This window comes from Grammomys surdaster, unplaced genomic scaffold, assembly GCF_004785775.1.
Source record: "Grammomys surdaster isolate TR1022 unplaced genomic scaffold, NIH_TR_1.0 125861, whole genome shotgun sequence".
Classification (NCBI taxonomy): Eukaryota; Metazoa; Chordata; class Mammalia; order Rodentia; family Muridae; genus Grammomys; species Grammomys surdaster.
In genome coordinates, this window is record NW_021620687.1 from 102,716 (window position 1) to 123,835 (window position 21,120).

Here is a 21,120-nt window from a genome sequence, read left to right on the forward strand (position 1 = left end):
CTCTGTATATTATTTACATTACACAAAAGTTTCTTCCATCTTCCACTTTCTCCTCTGTATTGGAGACTTTTGCTTCTTTGTGGTTGTACAGAAGCCAGTTCTTCCCCATGTGGCTTTCTCCCCACACGAGCTCCATTCCCTGAATTACAATGGACTGTAAATCTCTGTGTACCACAACCAAGACTTCTCCTGCCCAGAAAACAGTCATGGTGATGTGCCCTGACAGTGAGAGGGTCACACGGCCACATTGCCACAGTCTACAACCAGAAACGACTTACTCGTGTGACATCTATGTTCCAGACACGGGTGGTTTTGCACTTAGTATTTGCTATTTGGCAATACCAAATGTGCTTTCCACAAGATGCCTGAAGTGACTTTGAGCATCTATTTTAGAGAAATTACCAAAATGATGCAGTTTGTTCTGAGTGTTCTATAGAGTCAAGTCAGTATGTCCTAAACTTTAGTTTGGGGGTACATTTCTCCTCTGCTTGAAGTCTGTGGGCTCTACCGAACTTGCAATTTCTGGCATAGCATGCAATGTTAGTATGCATGTATGCATGTGTGCACAGCACAGTGACATTGACTGAAATGAGGCCTTGGGTCTGTCTGCTTCTGGGGGAAGGGGATGCTAGCTGAGGTGCGGGCTCTCCAGATTCTGGAAAGATGCTTCAGTGTGAGCATCGAAGTGACATAAAAGAGGAACCAAAAAGTCCACCAGCGACCAGGTTCCATTTGGTGGAGAATGTCAGGACAGGATGGTAGAAAGCTCCCTTTAAGCTAGGAAAGATGGAGGGGGGAAGGGAGGAGTAAATGTGGGTTCACAAAATGAAAACATCATGCATCCGAAGTCAATAAATAGATGCCAGGGGCAAGTGAGTCATGAGCACGAGTTGTTAAGAGGTGGAATTCGGGAGATCAAGCCACACTGCTTAAAGCATCACATGATCTTCCACTGGCTCCGTGTTTCATAAAACAGAGCGGATTGCAGGAGGCAGACACTGTGACTCCTGGTGGATGGGACTGGGGAGTCAAGCCCTGACTGATTGCGGGCGCTCGCTCGGAGTCAGCATGAAAAGTCTCTGCGGGGTCCTAGGATTTCTGCTGCTGGCTGCAGGACTGCCGCTCCAGGCGGCCAAGCGTGAGTCCCGTCCTCTCTGGGCGCTTACACTCGTTGATCCAAAAGATGGGCCGGGACCCTTGACTGGAGTTTGGGGGTCCGCAGACAGGGTCTGTTCCAAATGCTGGGACTGTGTTCTTTGCTTAGGACTCACAGAGAGCAAAAGCCACGAGGCCACTGGAAACTTTTTCCGCTCTGGTCAGATTGTGGCTGGATGGGGAGGACAGTCTGTACCCCAAGAGTAGAGTCTCCCAAACCACCCTTATCTGGTTCCCGCTCCCAGGGCTGAGCTCTTAAATGAGGCTCTGGCTAACTTTGCAGAACTCCCCCACCCCACTCCACCCTCTGCACACTGCCGGGCGAACTGCCGCTTTAGTGGAGATACTGAAGGTGAGCTGGATCCACCCTGGGAGGGCTCTATGGCAGGAGCCCTACTAACAACGCTGCCCAGTGAGTGGCAGCGGCGTCTTCCAGAGTTGGGCGTACTAGTCCATCATCCTTGTGCGCAGCCGGGGTGGAGTCGTGCTCCAGCACGCCCACTTGTCCCGGCCGGGGTGTAGCTGTCCGGTCCTTAGCAGAGCTAGTGAGCAGGGGGAAGAGTCACTCCACCTCTCTTCCAGGGGCCAGAGACCAGCTGGGAGCAGAACCTTCTCTGACCCCGAATGTGGCCGCCTGGCTGGCTGCCGGGTAGTTCCAGAGGAGAGGAGTCCTCTCTTACGGTCCGGGCTGGGGTGGATCCCAGGCCAGGCAGAGTGGAACCGCTTTGGTCTCTGCACCGCGTATTGCCAGGCAAGAGGGGAAGCAGCACAGCTCCAACGCAGCTGCGCCCCGAGTCAGGGATGCTCTAAGCCAGTGATGACTAAGACTAAGACTCCATCTCTGGGTTTGGACTTTAAACACAGAGACAGCAGCCAGCAGGGTGCCAGACAGAATGGTCCACCTTGTGTCTAGATGTGGTGCCTTCACACGGCCAGGGGAATTTGACTTTGGGATTATCCGGTTTCCCCAGATAAGAAACCCGGCCAGGAATTCGCCCAGGTCACACAGAGAACAGGCGGAAGGGGAAGCATGCCATCTCTCCCACTGTCCTTCCTGCCAGGATTTGGGATAGGACAGAATTGAGTTCGTGCCAGCTGCTAAGCTGGCCCATGAGTGAGTTAGCCTCAATACATTTCCTTTTTCTCGTTTGCAAAAGTGGAGATCAGCTAGCAAAGGTACTTGGCCAGAAAAAAACATTCAATGGCACTTTTAAGGACAGAGCTACACACCCCTGCTCCCCCTCTCTCACCCCACCCCACCCCGTACCTCCTGCTGACAAATTATAATAACTTTGAGGAATAAGAATAGGAAAAGCCAGCAAAGTTCTTTCACCCGCAGTTTGAGGGTCGATAAACCAGTAGCTAAAGCCTGGATAAAGGGCTAAGCAAGTAGGTGGGTCTCTGTGAATCCGAGGCCAGCCAATCCACAGAGTGAGTTCTAGGACAGTTTGAGTTACATAGTGAGACCCTAAATTGAAAAAAAATCCAACCAATTATTCTCCCCAAAAAAAGAAAATAAAACAATAATAACAACAACAAAACTCACAACCCAACCAATAGCCAGAAATTGAAGAGGGCAGGCTTTTAATCGAAGTCTCAAAGCCCCAGGCCTTCTTGGGCTCAACATTGACTAAACATTCCAGACACACCGAGCAAGCCCTGTAGGAGGTAGCAGTCCTGACTGGAGTGGAATGAAGAGGCAGGAAAAGCTGGCAGAGCAGGTAGTGAGCAGCTCGAGAGCATCCGGGAGCTGGGGCGAAGAGAAGGCCACCAACTACAGGATTACCTCCACTCCGCCCCTGCACCCCATTTTCCTGTTATAGTTTGCTTGTTATCAGGTTTCTCTGGTTTTAAGTTGAACTTCTATGTTTTAGGCTAATGGTACACTCATGTGAAATTAAAAGAATAATTAAGCAGATTCCGATACAAGCTTTACCCAGTTTCTCCAAAGACAAAACCAGACAAAAACACAACCAAGATCCTGATAAAGAAAGAATCAAAATACAGAACATGCCCCTTGCTGTCACAACTATCCCCTGCCCTTTTATAGCCAAATATTCTCCTCTACCTGGCTCCAATCCCTGGCTGCTAGAAGTTTGCCCATTGAAATAATATTATTCCCAGAATGTCATGCAATGGAATTTTACAGTATGAACTTTAGACATTGGCTTGGGGTTTCTCCTCAGTATGATTCCCTGGAGATTTATTGACATTGCTGTATCAAATAGGTTGTTCTTTTTCACTTCTGAGTAGCAGTCCATGGTCATAAAGTACCACTTTAACTGTGTACCACACAGTTAAAGGATATCAGAGTTATTCCAAGTCAAGATGGTATGGCTTCTCATGTTCTTTTCTCTGGGATTCGTACTAAAGAGTACAATTGGGACAAGTTATATAGTACTTAGCTGTATGTCCAGTCTTAGTAGAATTTAGTAGGATAGCTGCTCCTTCTCAAGTTCCTGCCAGCAGTGTGTGGTGGCCCAGTTGGTGGTAGTGGCCCATAGGTCTGCAGGAGGGTCTGTCAACAGTCCTCTAAGTGTTCAATGTCTATGCATCCTCTGATGTGTCCTCTCATGTCTTTTCCCATTTTCAAACTGGAATTGCTTTTTAGTATCAGCGGAAGTGTGGTGTTCTGCACTGTACTCAGTGGAAGTGTGGTGTTCTGCACTCTACTTCTTTCTACTGGACGCCACTGGGCAGAAGTTTCTTACTTGAGTAAGGTCTCATACATCAGTCTTTTTTCTTTTATGGATTATGCTTTTGGTGTTAATCTAAGAATTTTTGTCTAGTCGTAAATCCTGATATTTCTATCTCTACTTTCTGCTTTTTAAAAATGTATCTTTTCTTTATTGGGTTATTTTTCTTTTTTTAAAATCTTTAAAAAGACGTTATTTTATTATGAGGGTGGTGCCTTGTGGAGGCCACAAGAGGGCACCAGATCTCCTGGAGCGGGAGAGTTTCCGAGCTTCCAGACATGGCTGCTGAAATTCAAACTACAGTACTGTGTGAGTGCTTCTGGCACTCTTAACCAGTGAGCCATCTCTCCAGCTCCTCTGTTGAATGAGTTTGTGTCTCATGTGAACTCTGCCAGGGCACATTGAACAGGTCTGCTCTTCGCTTCCCTGTCCCTCTGTCCGGGTCCCCGTCCCTGTCCCCGCCCCCGCCCCGCTGCCCCACCCCACCCCAGTTGCTCCCTGCATTTTTCTTTGCCTTCTGAACTTTGAGCAGAAGAGCCGTCTGTGCGGGTTTGTCGCTGTTGTTTTTTGTTTTCTGGTGGTGCTGAAGTTCAAACCCAGGGCAAGCGCTGTACCACTGGGTCATACCCCAGCCTGATCTTGCTCTGATAGCATCTGCCTCAGAATCTGTGGGCAAAGACTCTGAAACAGTGAGAAGAGATTGTTCTGGGCATGAAAGGAGCTGAATCCACCTTTGCATTGGATTGAAGAGGATCCTGGCGAATCCCATTTCTCTAGACCTAGATGTGTTCATCTCTCAAAGTTTGAATGGAAGCAGCTTAATCCTCCCCACATGCCTCCAAAGTGAACTTCCAGTTACAAGCGTCTGTTGATAAACCTCGTGCCTATTCCTCGATTAATGTCTGTTCTAGGTAGGAACAGTCCTGAGACTGATTTGGTTTTGTCTGATTTGAAGGCCTGAGATCACAGAGCCTATTTATGACGGAGACCGTGTGCCGTGACTCCTAGTTCAATCTTATTTCCTACTGTATCTGCCTCTCTGTTGAGAAAGGAACAGGAAGGTGAGCGATGGTTGAATTTGTTTAATGGGTGCATTACCTGCCTGGCAAGCACACGTCCGAATTCTGTATGCAGTACCTCTAACAAAAAGAAAGAAAGAAAGAAAGAAAGAAAGAAAGAAAGAAAGAAAGAAAGAAAGAAGGAAGGACGGAAGGAAGGAAGGAAGGAAGGAAGGAAGGAAGGAAGGAAGGAAGGAAGAAAGAGCAGGGCATACACAAAACCAGGACATCCACTTGTCTCAGTGCAAAGAAGGAGAGACAGGTAGATGAGGTGAGAGGAAGTGCATCATCATGGATGGGTGAGAGATGGGGAAGATGAGATGAATAAGAATCAAGATGGTAGGCTCAAATGCAGAATGTCTGTCATTACATGATATGTAAAATATCTCAGTATAGAAGTTAGAAAGAAGTAAAAAGCCAGTAAAAAAAAAAAGTCACATAAAAGTTAGAGATTTTCAGATTTGACTTATAGATACACAACCAACTATGTGCTGCCTACAAAAAAAAAACCCTCTTACATTAAATAAGAATATATGCAGGCTAGACGTTAAAGAACTGGAGAATAGGGTCCAGAGAGATGGTTCAGAGGACCCAGGTTCGATTCCTCCCCATACCCACATGGTACCTCACAACTGTCTGAACTCCAGTTCCAGGGGACCCAGTGCCCTCTTCTGGAATCCAGAGCATAGCCACACCATGAACGTAGTTCGCTGACACAGATGTAAGCAAAACACCTGCGCATAAGATGCACATAAAAAAGTCGTTTTTGAAAAAAGTAAAACAATGGAAAAAGTTTTCATATCTAAAGATAAATACATATGTATATACTATATATAATATATATTAAACACTAGCAAAGTAGCCTTCAGAACAAGGGATATTATCAAGAACAAAGAGAGTTAGTTACTAATAAAAATAGCCAATTTAATCAAGAAATCATTAGTTCTAAATGAAGCTATACCCTAACAATAGAGCTTCAAATTCATTTTAAAAGACTTGAAACTGGATAAAGAACTATCTACAACCCTAATCCGAATAGCATAGATTTCTTGGTTGGTCGGTTTTCGGTTTCTGAGACAGGGTTTATCTGTGTAGCCCTGGCTGTCCTTTGTAGATCAGGTTGGTTTCGACCTCACAGAGATCCACCTGCCTCTGCCTCCCAAGTGCTGAGACTAAAGGCATGTGCCACCATGTCAAATAACATTTTTTTAACCACTCTATTTAACAAACACAATGTATACAAGGGCTTTTTTTTTTCTGAGTCAGGAGTGTTCGTTTTCGAGACAAAGTCCCTCTGTAGCCCAGACTAGCCTTGAGTGCATGGCAATCCTCCTGTCTCTGCTTCCTAGGTCCAGGTATGATGCAAATACCTTACTCCACGAATGTATATGGAATACTCACCATGATGTATTCATAGAGTTTTACCACGGAATCTCCCATGTAGCATGTTTGTCTTTTGGCTTCCCGGGAGCATTCCCAGGCTTTGCGTTCCTGTAGACCAGAGGGAAAGGACGCAAAGCTGTGTGTGTGAGGAAAACGCCATCCAAGGCTCCCTTTTCGTACTAATACTGAACCTAAATATTTGGACTCTATGTTAACGAAAGCTTAGAAAAGGTGGCGGCCAACGTTTTCTCTTTAAAGCTGGGCTTTGTGGATCATGCCTTTAATCCCAGCCACTCAGGAAGCAGAGGAAGGTGTATTTCTGCAAGTCTGAAGCCAGCCTGGTCTACATAGTGAGTCCCAGAACAGCCAGGGCCATGTAGTGGGATGCTACATCAAAAAAATAAAGGATTTTTTGTAATTCTCTAAAAACACTTTCAGTAGACTTAGTTTGTTTTTATATTTACTTATTTGTGCTGGGCAGGAGGCGGGGGCGGGTACAAATGTGTGGAGGTCACTGGACAGGTCTGTGAATCGCTGCTTTCCTTCTGCCATGGGGGTTCCAGGGAAGGGACTCAGGTTGTCATTTTCAGTGGCAAAGAACTTCACCTGCTGAGACCCCTCACCAGCCTCAGTAGACATTTGGGGTGGGGTCTTCTTATATAGTTTTGGCTAGCCTGAAAATCACTATGTAGACCAGGCTAGCCTCATCCTGCCTGTCCCTGCCTCCTGTGAGCTGAGACTAAAAGTGTGCACCGACACATCCATCCAAGCACCTTTCTTTACTTGATGCTAGATTACGCATGTGCTTCCCAATGATCGAAATGAAAAGCGCCACCGACCATTCTCACAGAAGTGCCGGGTAGTGGGATTGACAAAGTCTGTTTTTCAAACACTAACCTAGGATTTCGTGATGTGCTGGGCCATGAGCAGTATCCCAGTCACATGAGGGAGCACAACCAGTTACATGGCTGGTCTTCCGATGAAAATGAATGGGATGAAAACCTGTATCCAGTATGGAGGAGGGGAGACGGCAGGTGGAAGGACTCCTGGGAAGGTAAGTGGGCAACTCCTCTCCACAGCCATAGCTGCAGTACTCCAGCAAGAAAGCAGCCTTGGATGCCAGGGCTCAGGCAGCCTTAGATGTCGGGGCTCAGGCTCAGGTGAAGGAGACAGTGTGCTAGGTGCAGAGTGAACAGGCCCTGGGTGTGGCAAGCTTCCCACTTCCCTCACCGTCTTCACTTTCTGGGTTATAAAATCACTTGGACTTTAGACATGTCCCAGGTCTTTGAATATTTCAGAGAACAGCCAGATTCGCCCTCCACCCTGTTGACTACCACAGCGTAGGCACCCTCAGAAAAGCTGGACATGACCTGATCATCCAGAAATCTCCAGGGGGAGGCTTACCAGAAAGTGAATCATCCCACACAGGCCAGAAGCCAAGTCCTCCAGTCATTTGCTTTTAAGATTAAAGTCTACAAACTTTCAACATGCACCTCTTCAATCCAAGAAGGTCTTTTTTTTATGCGTGTATTGGTGTTTTATCTGTGTGCATATCTGTGCACCACATGTGTGCCTGGTACCCATGGAGGGCGTTAGAGGGCATCAACTCCTGAGGAACTGGAGTTACAGATGGTTGTGAGCTAGTGGCCACGCGGATTCTGGGAGTTGAACCAGGATCCTCGGGAAAGCAGCCATGGAGCTATCTCTCCAGCCCCCTTTGTTCTTATCTTCAGTGAATACTTTTTTCTGTGATTAGAATATCCTTTAGCTACTCTGATTTATTTTTTTTTTATGGTATTGTACTGTGAAAGCTAAAGGTAGCATCAGGAAATTACTAAACACTGTAAAGAGGCATATGGACCAAATGGTTCTTACCTATAGACAGAAGTCAATTAAACACTTGGTGGAAAGCCTTCCAGGGAAATGAGCTGCATTCTTCCCTGCCCTAGGAGGCCGTGTGCAGGCAGTCCTGACCAGTGACTCACCTGCCTTGGTGGGTTCTAATATCACCTTTGTGGTGAACCTGGTGTTCCCCAGATGCCAGAAGGAAGATGCTGATGGCAACATCATCTATGAGAGGAACTGCAGAGACGGTAAGAAGGCTCAGCTCTGCTGCTGGAGCTCCAGCCCCCCTCCTCCTCCTCCTCCTCCTCCTCCTCCTCCTCCTCCTCCTCCTCCTCGGGGTCACGTCCTTTCCATGAGCCTGTATTCACCATACAAAACACTTCTACTGTACATCATGGACTTTGATCACATCTGCCTCTAACTCCCCATCCTGTCACTGGTTCTGGCTCTTCCCAGATAAGCCCTGGGAGCTACACAATGGGATAGGATGAACTCAGTGAATGAACACTTGCCTAGAGTGTGTAGGGCTTGGGTTCCATCCCCAGCACCACACACACACACACACACACACACACACACACTTAAAAACCCAACCTATATCTCCATTGTCACACCCAGCTTGTACTGTGTCTACTGGACAGGGAATGTATTATTGCTCATGCCCAGGTTCTCGTATTACCCGAAGCTATTTTGGCCACAAAACAAATAAACAAACACAAAAACAAACAAACAGAAAACATGCAAGGCCCATCTGAGTGTGTGCCGATCGGTTCCTTTCTGTCAATGAGTGTTTTAAGTAAACAGTGTCCTGCTGGTGCTGATACTGCATGTGTGGCTGTGATTCTGTTCTTCTCTTAAAAAGATGCATTCGTTGCCCACGTTAAAAGAGCACGAACACACCATGGGACATTATTTTGTGAGAATTGTACACTCTCAAGAACTCAGATAATCACTGAGGTTACTCACAATGGTGAGCTAGCTGCACTGTACAGGCTTTTGTAAATCTGTTGATGTGTTCATTCCTTCTTAATTTTTTATCTCCCTTTGAGGAAAACGCTAAATTCTGTATGGACTGGGATTAGTAGTAATCTAGTATTTCATATTCTCTCTCCCCTCCCATCTTCCTGTAGCTCGTTTGAGGCTAACCTGGTGCTCAGACTAGCCTCAAACACATGATCCTCCTGCCTCTGTCCCCACAATGTTGAGATTACAGATGTGTGTCATTATGCCCAACTTCTTACTTTAAAAAAATATTCTGACCAGACTGATAACATATATTGGTAATTCCAATATTTGGAATTGATATTAGAGGGAGTGGGGGTAGTGAGAGAGAGTTTCTCTATGTTGTCCTGGCTGTCCTGGAACTTGCTTTGTTGACCAATCTGGCCTTGAACACAGAGATCTGCCTGTCTCTGTCTGCTGGTGCTGGGATTAAAGGCATGTGCCATCACACCTTAACTATAACAGAAAACGAGAAAGAACTCGAAGGTCTATGGAGTTGTGTCATAAGGATACAAGCGTCAGCTCAAAAGACTCTTAGCTATATTTGGGAAATTTTGAGAATAAAAAGGAATAATGACTAGTGACCAGATAAAGGAGCTGTTCTGTGACACAAGCCAAGGGAGTGTTCTGCACGACAGACAATGAAGCAGAAAATACCACATATCTGGAGAGGTTAGTGCTGTCCCCTAAATTCCAAACTATACATTTTTCTATGTCTGTTTCTCTTGAGTTTTCTCTATATCTATCTAGATCTGTTAAACTGTGCATAGACAGATATCCTCTTTTTAGGATTTATTTTTACCTATGTGTAAATGTGTGTTTGTGTGTGCAAGTGCGCTCAGAGGCCAGCAGAGGGTGACAAGGTCCAGGGAGGTGAAGAGCAGGCTATTGGGCTAGGAGGAGATTCTTTTTATCTGAATTTGGCAGAGACACATAGCCACTGTCGGTGAGCCAATGCTCTGCTGGGGTGGGCGTGGGCGTGGCGCTGCGGTGATCTAAAGGAATACTCTCCCGAGGGCAGTCCTCTGCTGAAGGACTTAGGACTTGGCTGTGATGCCAGTGAGCGAGGGAAAGAAGCCGAGGACAGAGTGCCTCACAGAGATTCAGAGACTCAAAAGAAAGATACATGTGTTAAGTGAAATCTCCAGATCCAAATTTCCTAGAAACTGATAATATTTTACTGACATACAGCAAATACACGGGAAAACGTCCGAATGCAATGGGTGGATTCTGAACATGAAAATGTTAGCCCCACAGCAGCGTTTACAGTGGATCTGGGAAACTGAAGCGTTTGGGTGCTGAGCGTTGGTCGTTTGGAGGCCAGAAAACTAACTTAATCTATTTGTTCTTGGTTAGATTTGGGGCTGACTTCTGACTTGTATGTCTACAACTGGACCGCAGGGGCAGATGATGAAGACTGGGAAGATGGCAGCAGCCAAAGCCAGCACCTCAGGTTCCCCGACAGGAAGCCCTTCCCTCGCCCCCACGGATGGAAGAAACGGAAATTCATCTATGTCTTTCACACGCTTGGTTTGGTTTTTTACAAACTCTTAACTTTTTACATTTCTTTCACATTTTGACCTTGTCCTTTCTTATTCTCTAGTTGAAATTGTAACACCCATCCCTCTGTTGCTTCTCCTTACTCGGTGAACGGTGAGGGGAAATGAAATCCTGGTTAACCTCACCATGTCCTCGGGACACCACAGACATAAAATGAGAAGGGAGAGAATTTGGTTCTCTCTTGAACGACAAAGACTAGTCTAACATAGTCCTATGAAAAAATGTATGTGAACATCACATGGTTGTTCATTCATTAATTTATTAGTATTCTTAGATGAATTAGTTAAAGAAGTGAACTCTCTGTGGGAAATTTGGAAACAGAAGAGCACAAACAAAATTTAAACGTCACTCACAAGCATCAATCATGATTGCTATTGAATGATGATGTTTTCAGTATTAATATTTCTTAAATTTTTTAAAGATTTATTTATTTTATATATGTGAGTATATTGCCACTGTCTTCAGACACACCAGAAGAGAGCATCTGATTCCATTACAGATAGTTGTGAGCCACCATGTGGTTGCTAGGAATTGAACTCAGGACCTCTGGAAGAGCAGTCAGTGCTCTAAACCCTTCAGCCATCTCTCCAGCCCTAATAATAATAATAAGATAATAATGGGCACACATTTTTATTTTGTTATCATAGCATCTGTCTATATTATTTTAAATTCTTTACATTTTTAATGACTGGATAATATATCAATGTGTAGATCTAGAACAATATAGATACTGTTCTTCTCTGTGATGGTCTACCCTCTGTTTTGTAAAAATCATAAAAGGTTTCACTTTGCTGTGTTATTAGTGAAGTGTTCTTTTAAGAGGAACAAAATTAGGTCATTATTAACAAGGCTGCTGAATTCTCGGTATATTACCAGAGGGCCACGTTTATGGATGAGTGGGAGAATACATGCCCAGCATGTATACAGTCAGAAAAACATACACCAGACACACACACACACCATACACATACCACAGATACCACGCACTTCCACATACACATCACACACCACACATACACACACACAACCACCACCACCACTACTTACCAACTGAGGCTGAATTTTCAGAATCTGCTCCAATTGAGCAACTCCTGGAATCCTCAAAGTTTTGTCCTTTCTCAGAGAGTGCACTTTACTTCAGCATTAACAAAGCATGCCCACTGAACAAAGCTCAGAACAGGCCAGGTATCATGCCTGCCTGAAACCGGCTTTCCTGGTGCCATGGTGACGCTGTTGATCAGTTCTCCCAGCGTTATCACTCATTGACCTGCCATGGCTGCGGCCAGCACCTATGAGCATCAGGGATGGCTGCAGAGGGAAGCGGAGTGACTCAGATGTGTTCCTGTGGGCTGTCCATCCCCTTCGTATCTGTGATTCCTAGCTGTGATCCGCTGTTGCTCTTTCATGTCTTGCTGGGTTTGGGTACAAGTCCTTCTAGGAAGTGGAATGCCAATCTCCCAGAAAAACCTAACCAGAGCCATATCCATGTACTTCATCAATTGCTTTTAATTTGTTACAAAAATAAGGCACATTGGTGAATACAGAACCTAGTAAAACTTTCCCAGATACCTCGCCGTGACATTAAATGAGTCCTAAGGGAAGATTATCTGTTTCATGTGCAAATCCTTTAACCCTAATAGTGTTCATCGATAAATTAGGAACTGGCTGGATTGTCCCTCTCTAGAGTTCTTTCACTTTAACCAGCTGTGTGCAGTTGTTACCTGAGCGCAACCGTAAAGTTGCTTCATCTGGTTTTGCAGAAAGGCAGGCACGAGCTCACTTTCCGGAGCTTCCAACCTGTTCTGTCCACAGGGCAGCCTTTAACTAGCCTTTCAGAAACACCTTTGCCTAAAGATCATAAGATGTTACCAGTAACCCCAAATGTCCATCCTTCCACAGGTCAGTATTTCCAAAAACTGGGTCGGTGTTCAGCACGAGTTTCTATAAACACAGCCAACTTGACAGCTGGCCCTCAGGTCATGGAAGTGACTGTCTTTCGAAGATATGGCCGGGCATACATCCCCATCACGAAAGTGAAAGACGTGTACGTGATAACAGGTGCGTGGTGTGAACTCCACAGCAGTGGAGGGCGGCGTTTAGCCCCTTGACATCAGCAGATCAGGAAAGCATCAGCACCCAGTGTTCTGGGTTAGAGGAAGACTCATCTGGCCTCCAGCAGAGCTTAACTGTTTAATTCTGTGCTGCCCCACCTGTTGCCAGCTGGGAAACTCTAAAGCTTACCTATGAGAAGGTCTAGTTTTAGTCTTCAGGCAGAAAGCATCTCTGCAGCGCTCCCTCCCAGGCTAGCTATGTGTTTCCTTTGTTTCTTGTGTTGTATCTTCTAGATCAGATCCCTATATTCGTGACCATGTCCCAGAAGAATGACAGGAACTCGTCTGATGAAACCTTCCTCAGAGACCTCCCCATTGTCTTCGATGTCCTCATTCATGATCCCAGCCACTTCCTCAACGACTCTGCCATTTCCTACAAGTGGAACTTTGGGGACAACACTGGCCTGGTTTTCTCCAACAATCACACTTTGAATCACACATATGTACTCAATGGAACCTTCAACCTTAACCTCACCGTGCAAACTGCAGTGCCCGGACCATGCCCTTCGCCTTCGCCCTCGCCTTCGCCTTCGCCTTCGCCCACGCCTTCGCCCACATTGTCAACACCTAGCCCCTCGCCTTCGCCCTCGCCCACGCCTTCGCCCTCACCCACGCCTTCGCCCTCGCCCTCGCCCTCGCCTTCGCCTTCGCCCACGTTGTCAACACCTAGCCCCTCTTTAAGTGAGTATTTCCTGAGCAGTGTGATGGTGGTGGTGGTGGCAGCCTGGGTGGTGGTCTTCACTAGTTACTTAGTTATTCAGTAACTTAGTCAATCAGCTTGAGATACTATGTTACCCCGCTGGCTTTGAACTTGATATGTAAACTAGCGTAGCCTCAAACTTGTATTGATTTCCTGATGCTGTTAGGTTTACATTGCCAAATTTTATTCCTCTTTAGAATGTTTTTATTTGTAAAATAATTAATTCACATTTCTTCCTAAAAATTCAAACTAACCGCGAAGAAGCCTAACATAGAAGGGAAAGCCCCCGTGTGTTCTCTTCCCGAGTTCATCCTGACATTGCTGGCTGTGTTTCTGTCCAGATCATTTTCTATGTGTTTACAAACATCCTATGTGTTTTGTCATTTTGGATTTTATGTAGGTAGGTTCACGTCATATGCTTTGTTCTGGGATTTACCCCTCTTTGCTAAATAACCACAGAGAACTTTCAGTTACTGTGCATGGAAATCTATCACACTTGACTGGGTGTCAGCACAGTGTCACAGGGTCACTAATAAACACCCACAAGCTTGCTGGTGAGCAACTAAGCATCCCAAGTCCAGTCACAAATGTAGCAGTACTGGGCTAGTCAAGACAGACAGCTTAGTATGACTCTAAACCCCCTCCCTCCCTTCATTCCTCCTTCCTCCTGCATTTCTCTTCCCCCAGCCTCTTATGTAGTCCAGACTAGTTTCAAACTCAATATTAGCATCTGGTGGCCCTCTAGCCTTCACCTTCTGATTGCTGGGATTACAGACACACAGCACCACAGTTGGGAACCGAACACGGGGCTTTTCAAGTGATGGGCAGGTACTCTCTGAACTGAGCTACACCTCTCAGAACCAACTCCCTTATCTACCATTGGTCCTTTGACAAATCTTGACATTACAGATCTGACATCTATAAAATCTCATACATGTTTGTATAGTATTCTACCAAAAGCAGGGCAACGGACTCTCATTGTCTTCTTCCTAAAGAAGTTTTACTTTAAAATACAGCAGAGTTGTAGCTCTATACTCAGGTTGACAGCTAAAGACTGCTCCTCCAGGAGTTTAAACGAAGGAACCCTGCAGCTGTCAGGGGGAGCGCTGGGATTCTTAGCAGCTTTGCACAAACTAGCCTCCTGCTGCAGACTCCACCAGGAACGACTGACCAGACTCTGTAATCAGCTCCACAGGGCCCCTGAGAAAGCCAGGGATGTTCCCCAGACTGTCCTGTTAATGAACAACTGCATGAGAATCTAGCACAGCGTTAGGACCTCTCTGGGCTTCATGGAACTGCATTTCCCAGAGTGCCATCATCCTGAGAATTCCACCAGGCATGGACATGTCACCCTCAGGAAGTTTTGAGAAACCAGAGAGAGTTGCTAGCTGGCTTCGTCCTTACATGTCATGTACTTAAGAAAGGATGTTTTTGTTTCCTCCTCTCCCTCCTTCTATCCTTTCCCCCCTTCTATCCCTTCCTTCTTTCTGCCTCTTCCTCGTCTCCTTTTTTCTTCTGTTTTGAGAAAAGATCTTATTATATAGCCCCAGGAACTTGTAATCCCTCTCTGCCTCAGCCCCTGGATTACAAATATGCAGCACTACACCTACTCTTTATTTAGCCTCTAAACTTTTTTTTTTAACTAATCTACTTATTTTACATGTATGGTTGCTTTGTCTGTACACCACATATGTCCCTGATTCCCAAGCAGGCTAGAAGAGGACATCAGATCCCTTGGGACTGGAGTTCTACACAGTGTGAACCACCGTATGGGTGTGGGAAATGAACCTAGGTCCTCTGAAAGAGCAGCCAGTGCTTTAGCCATTGACCTATCTTTTCGGCTCTATTTTTTTTTTTTTAAGATGAGGATCTTTTTTAAACTTTGGCTCCCAAACGGAGCCTTGGGTGCACCTTCAGTCTTAGGACTTAGGAGGCAGAGGCAGGCAGATCACTATGAGTTCCAGGTCAGCCTGGGCTATGCAGGAAAAAAAACAACCTTTGACTCTCCCCCTCCATTCAGTGCCTATGGAATTAAAGAGAAGATAAAGACGGGGATTGTTATGTTTTTCTTTCGGACTTTGAATCCTAAAGCTACAGCAACATGTTTTAAATTATAATGCGGGAGGCATTAGAGTCTTTGCTCAATTATATTCACAACTGCTTCAGTCACATCTTTATGTCTGCACACAGCAGCCAGAGCTCAGTGACAGGTGTCTTCCTCAATCATCTGCCACCTTAGTAGGAGACAGGGTTTCTCATTGAACCAAAACTTTCCAATTCAGCTAGACTTGCCAGAGTTCTGTGTTTAACTGAGTTGTATTATTGTATGGTTGTTATTTATACGTTAGTTGGTTGGTGTTATGGTTACTTTTCCACTGCTGTAATAAAATACCATGACCAAGGCAATTTATAGAAGAAAGGGGTTATCTGGGGATTACAGGTCCAGAGGGACAGGAGGCCAGCACTATCGTGGTGAGAAGCATAGCAGCAGCTGGAGTTAAGGCCAGTTGGGAACTCACTTCCCAACCACAAACAGGAAGCAGAGAGTACTCTGGGAATGACAGGAAGCTGTGGAAATCTTAAGCCCACCTCCAACGACACACCTCTCAACATGGCCACACTTCCTAATTCTTCCCAAGCAGCTAAGGATTCAAATGCCTTGTGACTTATGGCTCATGAGTTTCGTCTCATTCAAAACACCCCAGTAAGTTTTGTTGTGTTGTTAAAAACAAGCTCTCATATGTCAATTTATTATATAGCTCAGGTCAGTCTCAAACTCACAGCAATCCCTCTGCCTCAGCCTCCTGGGTATTGGGATCCACACCTGGCAGAGAAGTAGGATGTGTATGCCTTGTCTCACTTTTGTTTAAGTGGTTCGACGTGGGAGGACAGTGATACTGTTCTATTTTGTTGATGAGCAGACAGAGGCAAGAGCCAGTTTAATGATGTGTGGGCAAACAGGTGGTGCTAGCGTAGGCCAGAACAGCTGCACCCCAGTGACCAGGGATTCTCTACTGTGGCCTCTCCATATATTCTAGTAAGGCTTCCACTTCATTTGCATCCTGAAATTTAAAACCATCTGGGGTCGTGCTTTGAGCTTGGGTGTGGCTCAGCAGTGAAATGCTTGCCTGGTGGGCAACAAGGCCTGGTTCCTATCACCAGCTCCACCTGAAAGGAAAAGGTTATTTACTGCTGACTCCTTCCTGGGCTTCCAGGGACTTGACCTGACTAGATGTAGAGAGGATAAAGAAAAGACCAACAGAGGAATACCCAGATAGAAAGCTGGGATCTGGGTTCTCGGGCGGAGAGGGCTTAGCATCCCCAGAAGCACATGTTTGTTTTATAGAGATGATGAAGAGGGAGGCAGGCTCTATGCATACAGCTGATCAAGGAGGCTGGTTTGGCTAATCTCAGGAGGAGCTATCTCTGCAGGAGCAGGAGCGCAGGCTTCAGGCTGTAAACATCTGTGGAGAGAAAGCTATGGTGGACGGTTTCTGCACATACCATCAACTCTTGCACTTGGAGCCCTGAAGAAGGCTTTGGCATGTCTCCTGGTCTCTCCCTGAGGAAGGCTTTGCATTTGTCATTAACCTGAGGCTTTGAGGTCCTTGATATGACTGTGCCCACATCAACAGGACACATTCTCTCAGGACTTCACTCATTCAAAGCTTCCTCTATTTCCTACACTCCCTATAGTAACTTATGGAATTAAATGGCCACAATCCCTACATAATACTTTTACATCTACAAGAATCTACACATTTACATTACACAAATTTCTGCCTTAATCAAAAAGCTCTAGAATTCTGGATGCTTGGTTTGGTTGGGTTGGGTTTTGGGGTTGGGTTGGGTTGGGTTGGGTTGGGTTGGGTTGGGTTGGGTTTTTGGGTTTTATTGATGCTTAGGTTGGGTTGGGTTGGGATGGGTTGGGTTTTGTGGTTTTTTAGCCCTGGCTGTCCTGGATCTTGGAATGTCCAACAGGCTGGCCTTGAACTCACAGAGGTCCACTTACCCCTGACTCTGGCTGGAATTAAAGCATGAGTCACCACACCTGGCTTCTTGATGCTTCTAAAAAGAAGATGGAGCTGGGAGCAGATGGTGCCTTGGGCACGAGACTGCACATCTACAATCCCAGGACTTGGGAACTGGGGGCAATAAGATCCAGAGTTAGGGCCAGCCTGAGCTATATAGGAAGTTTAAACCAGGCTGGGCTACATATGTCCCTTTCTGGAAAAAGATGAAACAAACACCAAAAACCACCAAAGCAAAAATAATATAGAACGATGAACAAGTGTCTGGTTTTTGTTGTATTATGTTAACGTCTATCCTTCATCCTTATTTACTTTAAACTTTTATTATTCAAACTTTCTAGTGCCTACTGGTTACAAATCCATGGAGCTGAGTGACATTCCCAGTGAAAACTGCCTAATAAACAGATATGGTTACTTCAGAGCCACCATCACAATTGTAGGTAAGGCTGAAGAGCAATGGGGAAGGATGCTAGAATCTTCAAAGCCACCCACTCACTTAGCTGACACTAGCAGGATGGAGATAAAGGAGCAGAGTCCCTTGTCCTGTCTAAAGTGATGCAAGAAGGTGTCCAAGGTTGGCAAGAAGGCGTCTCTATTCTTTTTTCCTTCTCCTTTGTTAAGGGACATTCTGTAGTTAGTTAAGAAGTTACAGAAGTAACAGAGTTTGTAGGTTTGGGGGCCTACAACTGGGGTTCATGGCTTCCTGTCCTGGAGGACGAATGTCAGATCTGGTGTCTGGCAAGGAGCACTCCCTGGTTCATGAAAGGCCACCCCTTTGCAGTGCAGAAGAGACAAGGAGGCTCCCTGAGGTCTCTCCATAAGGACACTGACTACATCCCCAATAAAGGTTTTACCCTCTCACACCATAACTTAGCTGGGGATTTCAACCCAGCAAACAATCTGTGGCAGAATGGTTCCCTTTAGTTTCTGTTGCATTTTGACATTTCTCTATGGTGGCCATTTTGCTAGAGGGGATCCTGGAAGTCAACATCATCCAGATAGCAGATGTCCCAGTGCCCACACTGCAGCCTGACAACTCACTGATGGACTTCACTGTGACCTGCAAAGGGGCGTAAGTACAGCCTTGTGCCATAGGAAGGGCTAAGTGAGGGCCCCAAGTCTGAATAAAGGGCTTGACCACTAGTCATCCTTTTGAAGGTGAGTCAGACGCCTACGTATTAGAAACCTCCGATGAGCTGGTTGTAGGAGACAGGCTCATGTCTGTAATCCCAGTAGTCATGAGGGGCTAAGTACAGCAGGAACCTTTCTCTCAAAAGAAACTATAAAGAGGGGGCAGGGTGGAGGGGATCCTAGCATATGAGAAGCCCTGAATTGGATCCCCATCACTTCATAAAACAGGCATGGATTGCATGCCTGTAATCACAAAACCCTAAATGTAGAGTCTGGACAATCGGGGCCATCTTTAATTACATGGTGAGTTTAAAGCCAACCTGGCTACATTGAGACCCTGTCAAAAAAAAAAAAAAAAAAGAGGAAAGGCAGGCAGGGAGAAGAGGAAAGGAAATGAAAGAAAAGTAGAAGCCCTGTTTAAAACTGTTATGACAGAGGCGTGTGTAGCGTCCTGTGTCTATAATCCTAGCACTCAAGAAGCTGAGGAAGGAAGACCACCATAGGCTCCAGGCCAACAGTGTAAAACCCTGTTTCAAAGACAGCACCACCCCCAACTTTGCATTCTTTTCTCTCTCATTGGATCTGTGTGCCCTCACCCCTCTCCCTCATCCCAGCACCCCCATGGAGGCCTGTACGATCATCTCCGACCCCACCTGCCAGACCACCCAGAACACGGTCTGCAGCCCTGTGGCTGTGGGAGAGCTATGCCTGCTGTCTGTGAGAAGAGCCTTCAACGGGTCCGGCACATACTGTGTGAATTTCACTCTGGGAGATGACGCAAGCCTGGCCCTCACCAGCACCCTGGTCTCCATCCCTGGCAAAGGTAAGGTTTGCTTCATAGCTTTCTGAACATTTCCTACGGCAGAAGTACACACCCAACATTAAAGCCCTTGAAGGCTTCACTCGCTCACAATGTTCATCTCACAACCAGTTCTTTGAGCCATCATGTCGTTGGCTGAGTTCTCCTTACGTGGCATAGGTATGCAGTGACTCGTGAGAACCGTCACCAGAGCTGTAACACTAAGAACAAAGTGGAGAAAGCATCCTGCCTCTTACAGGACAGGGCACACTGGCACTTGCCAGAGAGCCTGGGAAGAGAAAGATACAACAGGGCAGCCAGAGGCTGTGGACATTTCAATGTCCTAACCTCCAGGAACTGCAGCTAGGACTGCCCCAGCCCTGTGTGTTGTGTTTTATAAAAAGAAAAATAAGCCAGGAATATGTTTGGTGGAGGCTCAGTATGGTGTGGAGCAGGGGGGGTGCCTCTGCAGGCCCATGTTGAGGTGTCCCTTCCTTCCCCTTCCCATCAAGTGTACACACGCACACACACACGCACACACACACACACACACACACACACACACACACACTTCAGGTATACCAGCCACACCACAACAGTATAGAATAGAGTTTATTTAGGGTATGGAGAGGGGAGTTGAGGGAGTAGAGACAGAGAAAGGGAGAGGGAGAGAAGGGGGGATGGGGAGAGAGGGGGAAGAGGGTAAGGGGCAAGAACAAGAGGAGAAGAGAAGAAAGCAAGAGAATAGAGCAAGAGAAGGAGGAGGGGGCAAGCAGCCCCTTCTATAGTGAGTCAGGTAACTGTGGGTGGAGCCTAGACAAATGCCAACACTATAACTTTCAGAATTACTTTTAAAATCTTAGTTCACTCCGTTTTGTTTTTGTGTACTGGCAAACTGCTGGTTTCCTGTGTGGGTTATTTTTGTTGTAGTGAGTGATTGAAAACTAAATGAAGGGGGGAGGGGTGCTGAGGTGGAGCATAACGGTAGGGCACTGTCCTGGCCTGAGTGAGGCCATCAAGACCTGGGTTCTATCCCAGCATCAAAATAAAATAAAATAAAAGTGGGATATTTGAGGGGTGTGTGGTGGGACATGCCCACACTGCCAACACCCGGGAAGTTGATACAGGAGAGTTGCAAGTACAAGGCCAGCTAGGGCATAGCACATAACAAAATCAGAGAGAGAGAGAGAGAGACAGAGATAGAGACAGAGACACACACACAGAGAGAGAGAGAGAGAGAGAGAGAGAGAGAGAGAGAGAGAGAGAGGGAAAGGGAGAGGGAGAGGGAGAGGGAGAGGGAGAGGGAGAGGGAGAGATCAGTCAGTAAAGTGCTTATCTTACAAGCATGAGGTCCAGAGTCCGGATCCCCAGAACCCCCACAAAAATCTAGGAGTAGTGATATGCACCTGGAATCCCAGCAATGGTGAGATGGAAGATGGAGACAGACAGACTCCTGGACGCTCACTCGCTGTCCAGTCTAACATACTTGACCAATTTCCAAGCCAAAGAGAATGCCAGTCTCAAACAAAAAGAGGAATGATGCCTGTGGTTATCCTTTATCTCCACGTGTACATGTGTGCCCACACCCACACAACCATGCACACACACACAACCATGCACATACACAACCATGCAACCATGCACACACA

General features: G+C 46.2%; 1 protein-coding gene across 1 annotated transcript in view; it reads left to right on the plus strand.

The window, feature by feature from the left end:
* The first annotated feature begins 1,035 nt into the window (after nt 1-1,035).
* Gpnmb (glycoprotein nmb) overlaps nt 1,036-21,120 on the plus strand; it is a 23,222-nt gene continuing 3,137 nt past the window's right edge. Inside the window, exons 1-9 of the mRNA XM_028790074.1 lie at nt 1,036-1,138; nt 7,194-7,346; nt 8,242-8,385; nt 10,496-10,669; nt 12,599-12,757; nt 13,045-13,491; nt 17,883-17,981; nt 18,511-18,613; nt 19,287-19,495. Coding sequence (XP_028645907.1) covers nt 1,069-1,138; nt 7,194-7,346; nt 8,242-8,385; nt 10,496-10,669; nt 12,599-12,757; nt 13,045-13,491; nt 17,883-17,981; nt 18,511-18,613; nt 19,287-19,495 — 1,558 coding nt within the window. The 5' untranslated portion in view covers nt 1,036-1,068. The remainder of the gene's footprint in view (nt 1,139-7,193; nt 7,347-8,241; nt 8,386-10,495; nt 10,670-12,598; nt 12,758-13,044; nt 13,492-17,882; nt 17,982-18,510; nt 18,614-19,286; nt 19,496-21,120) is intronic.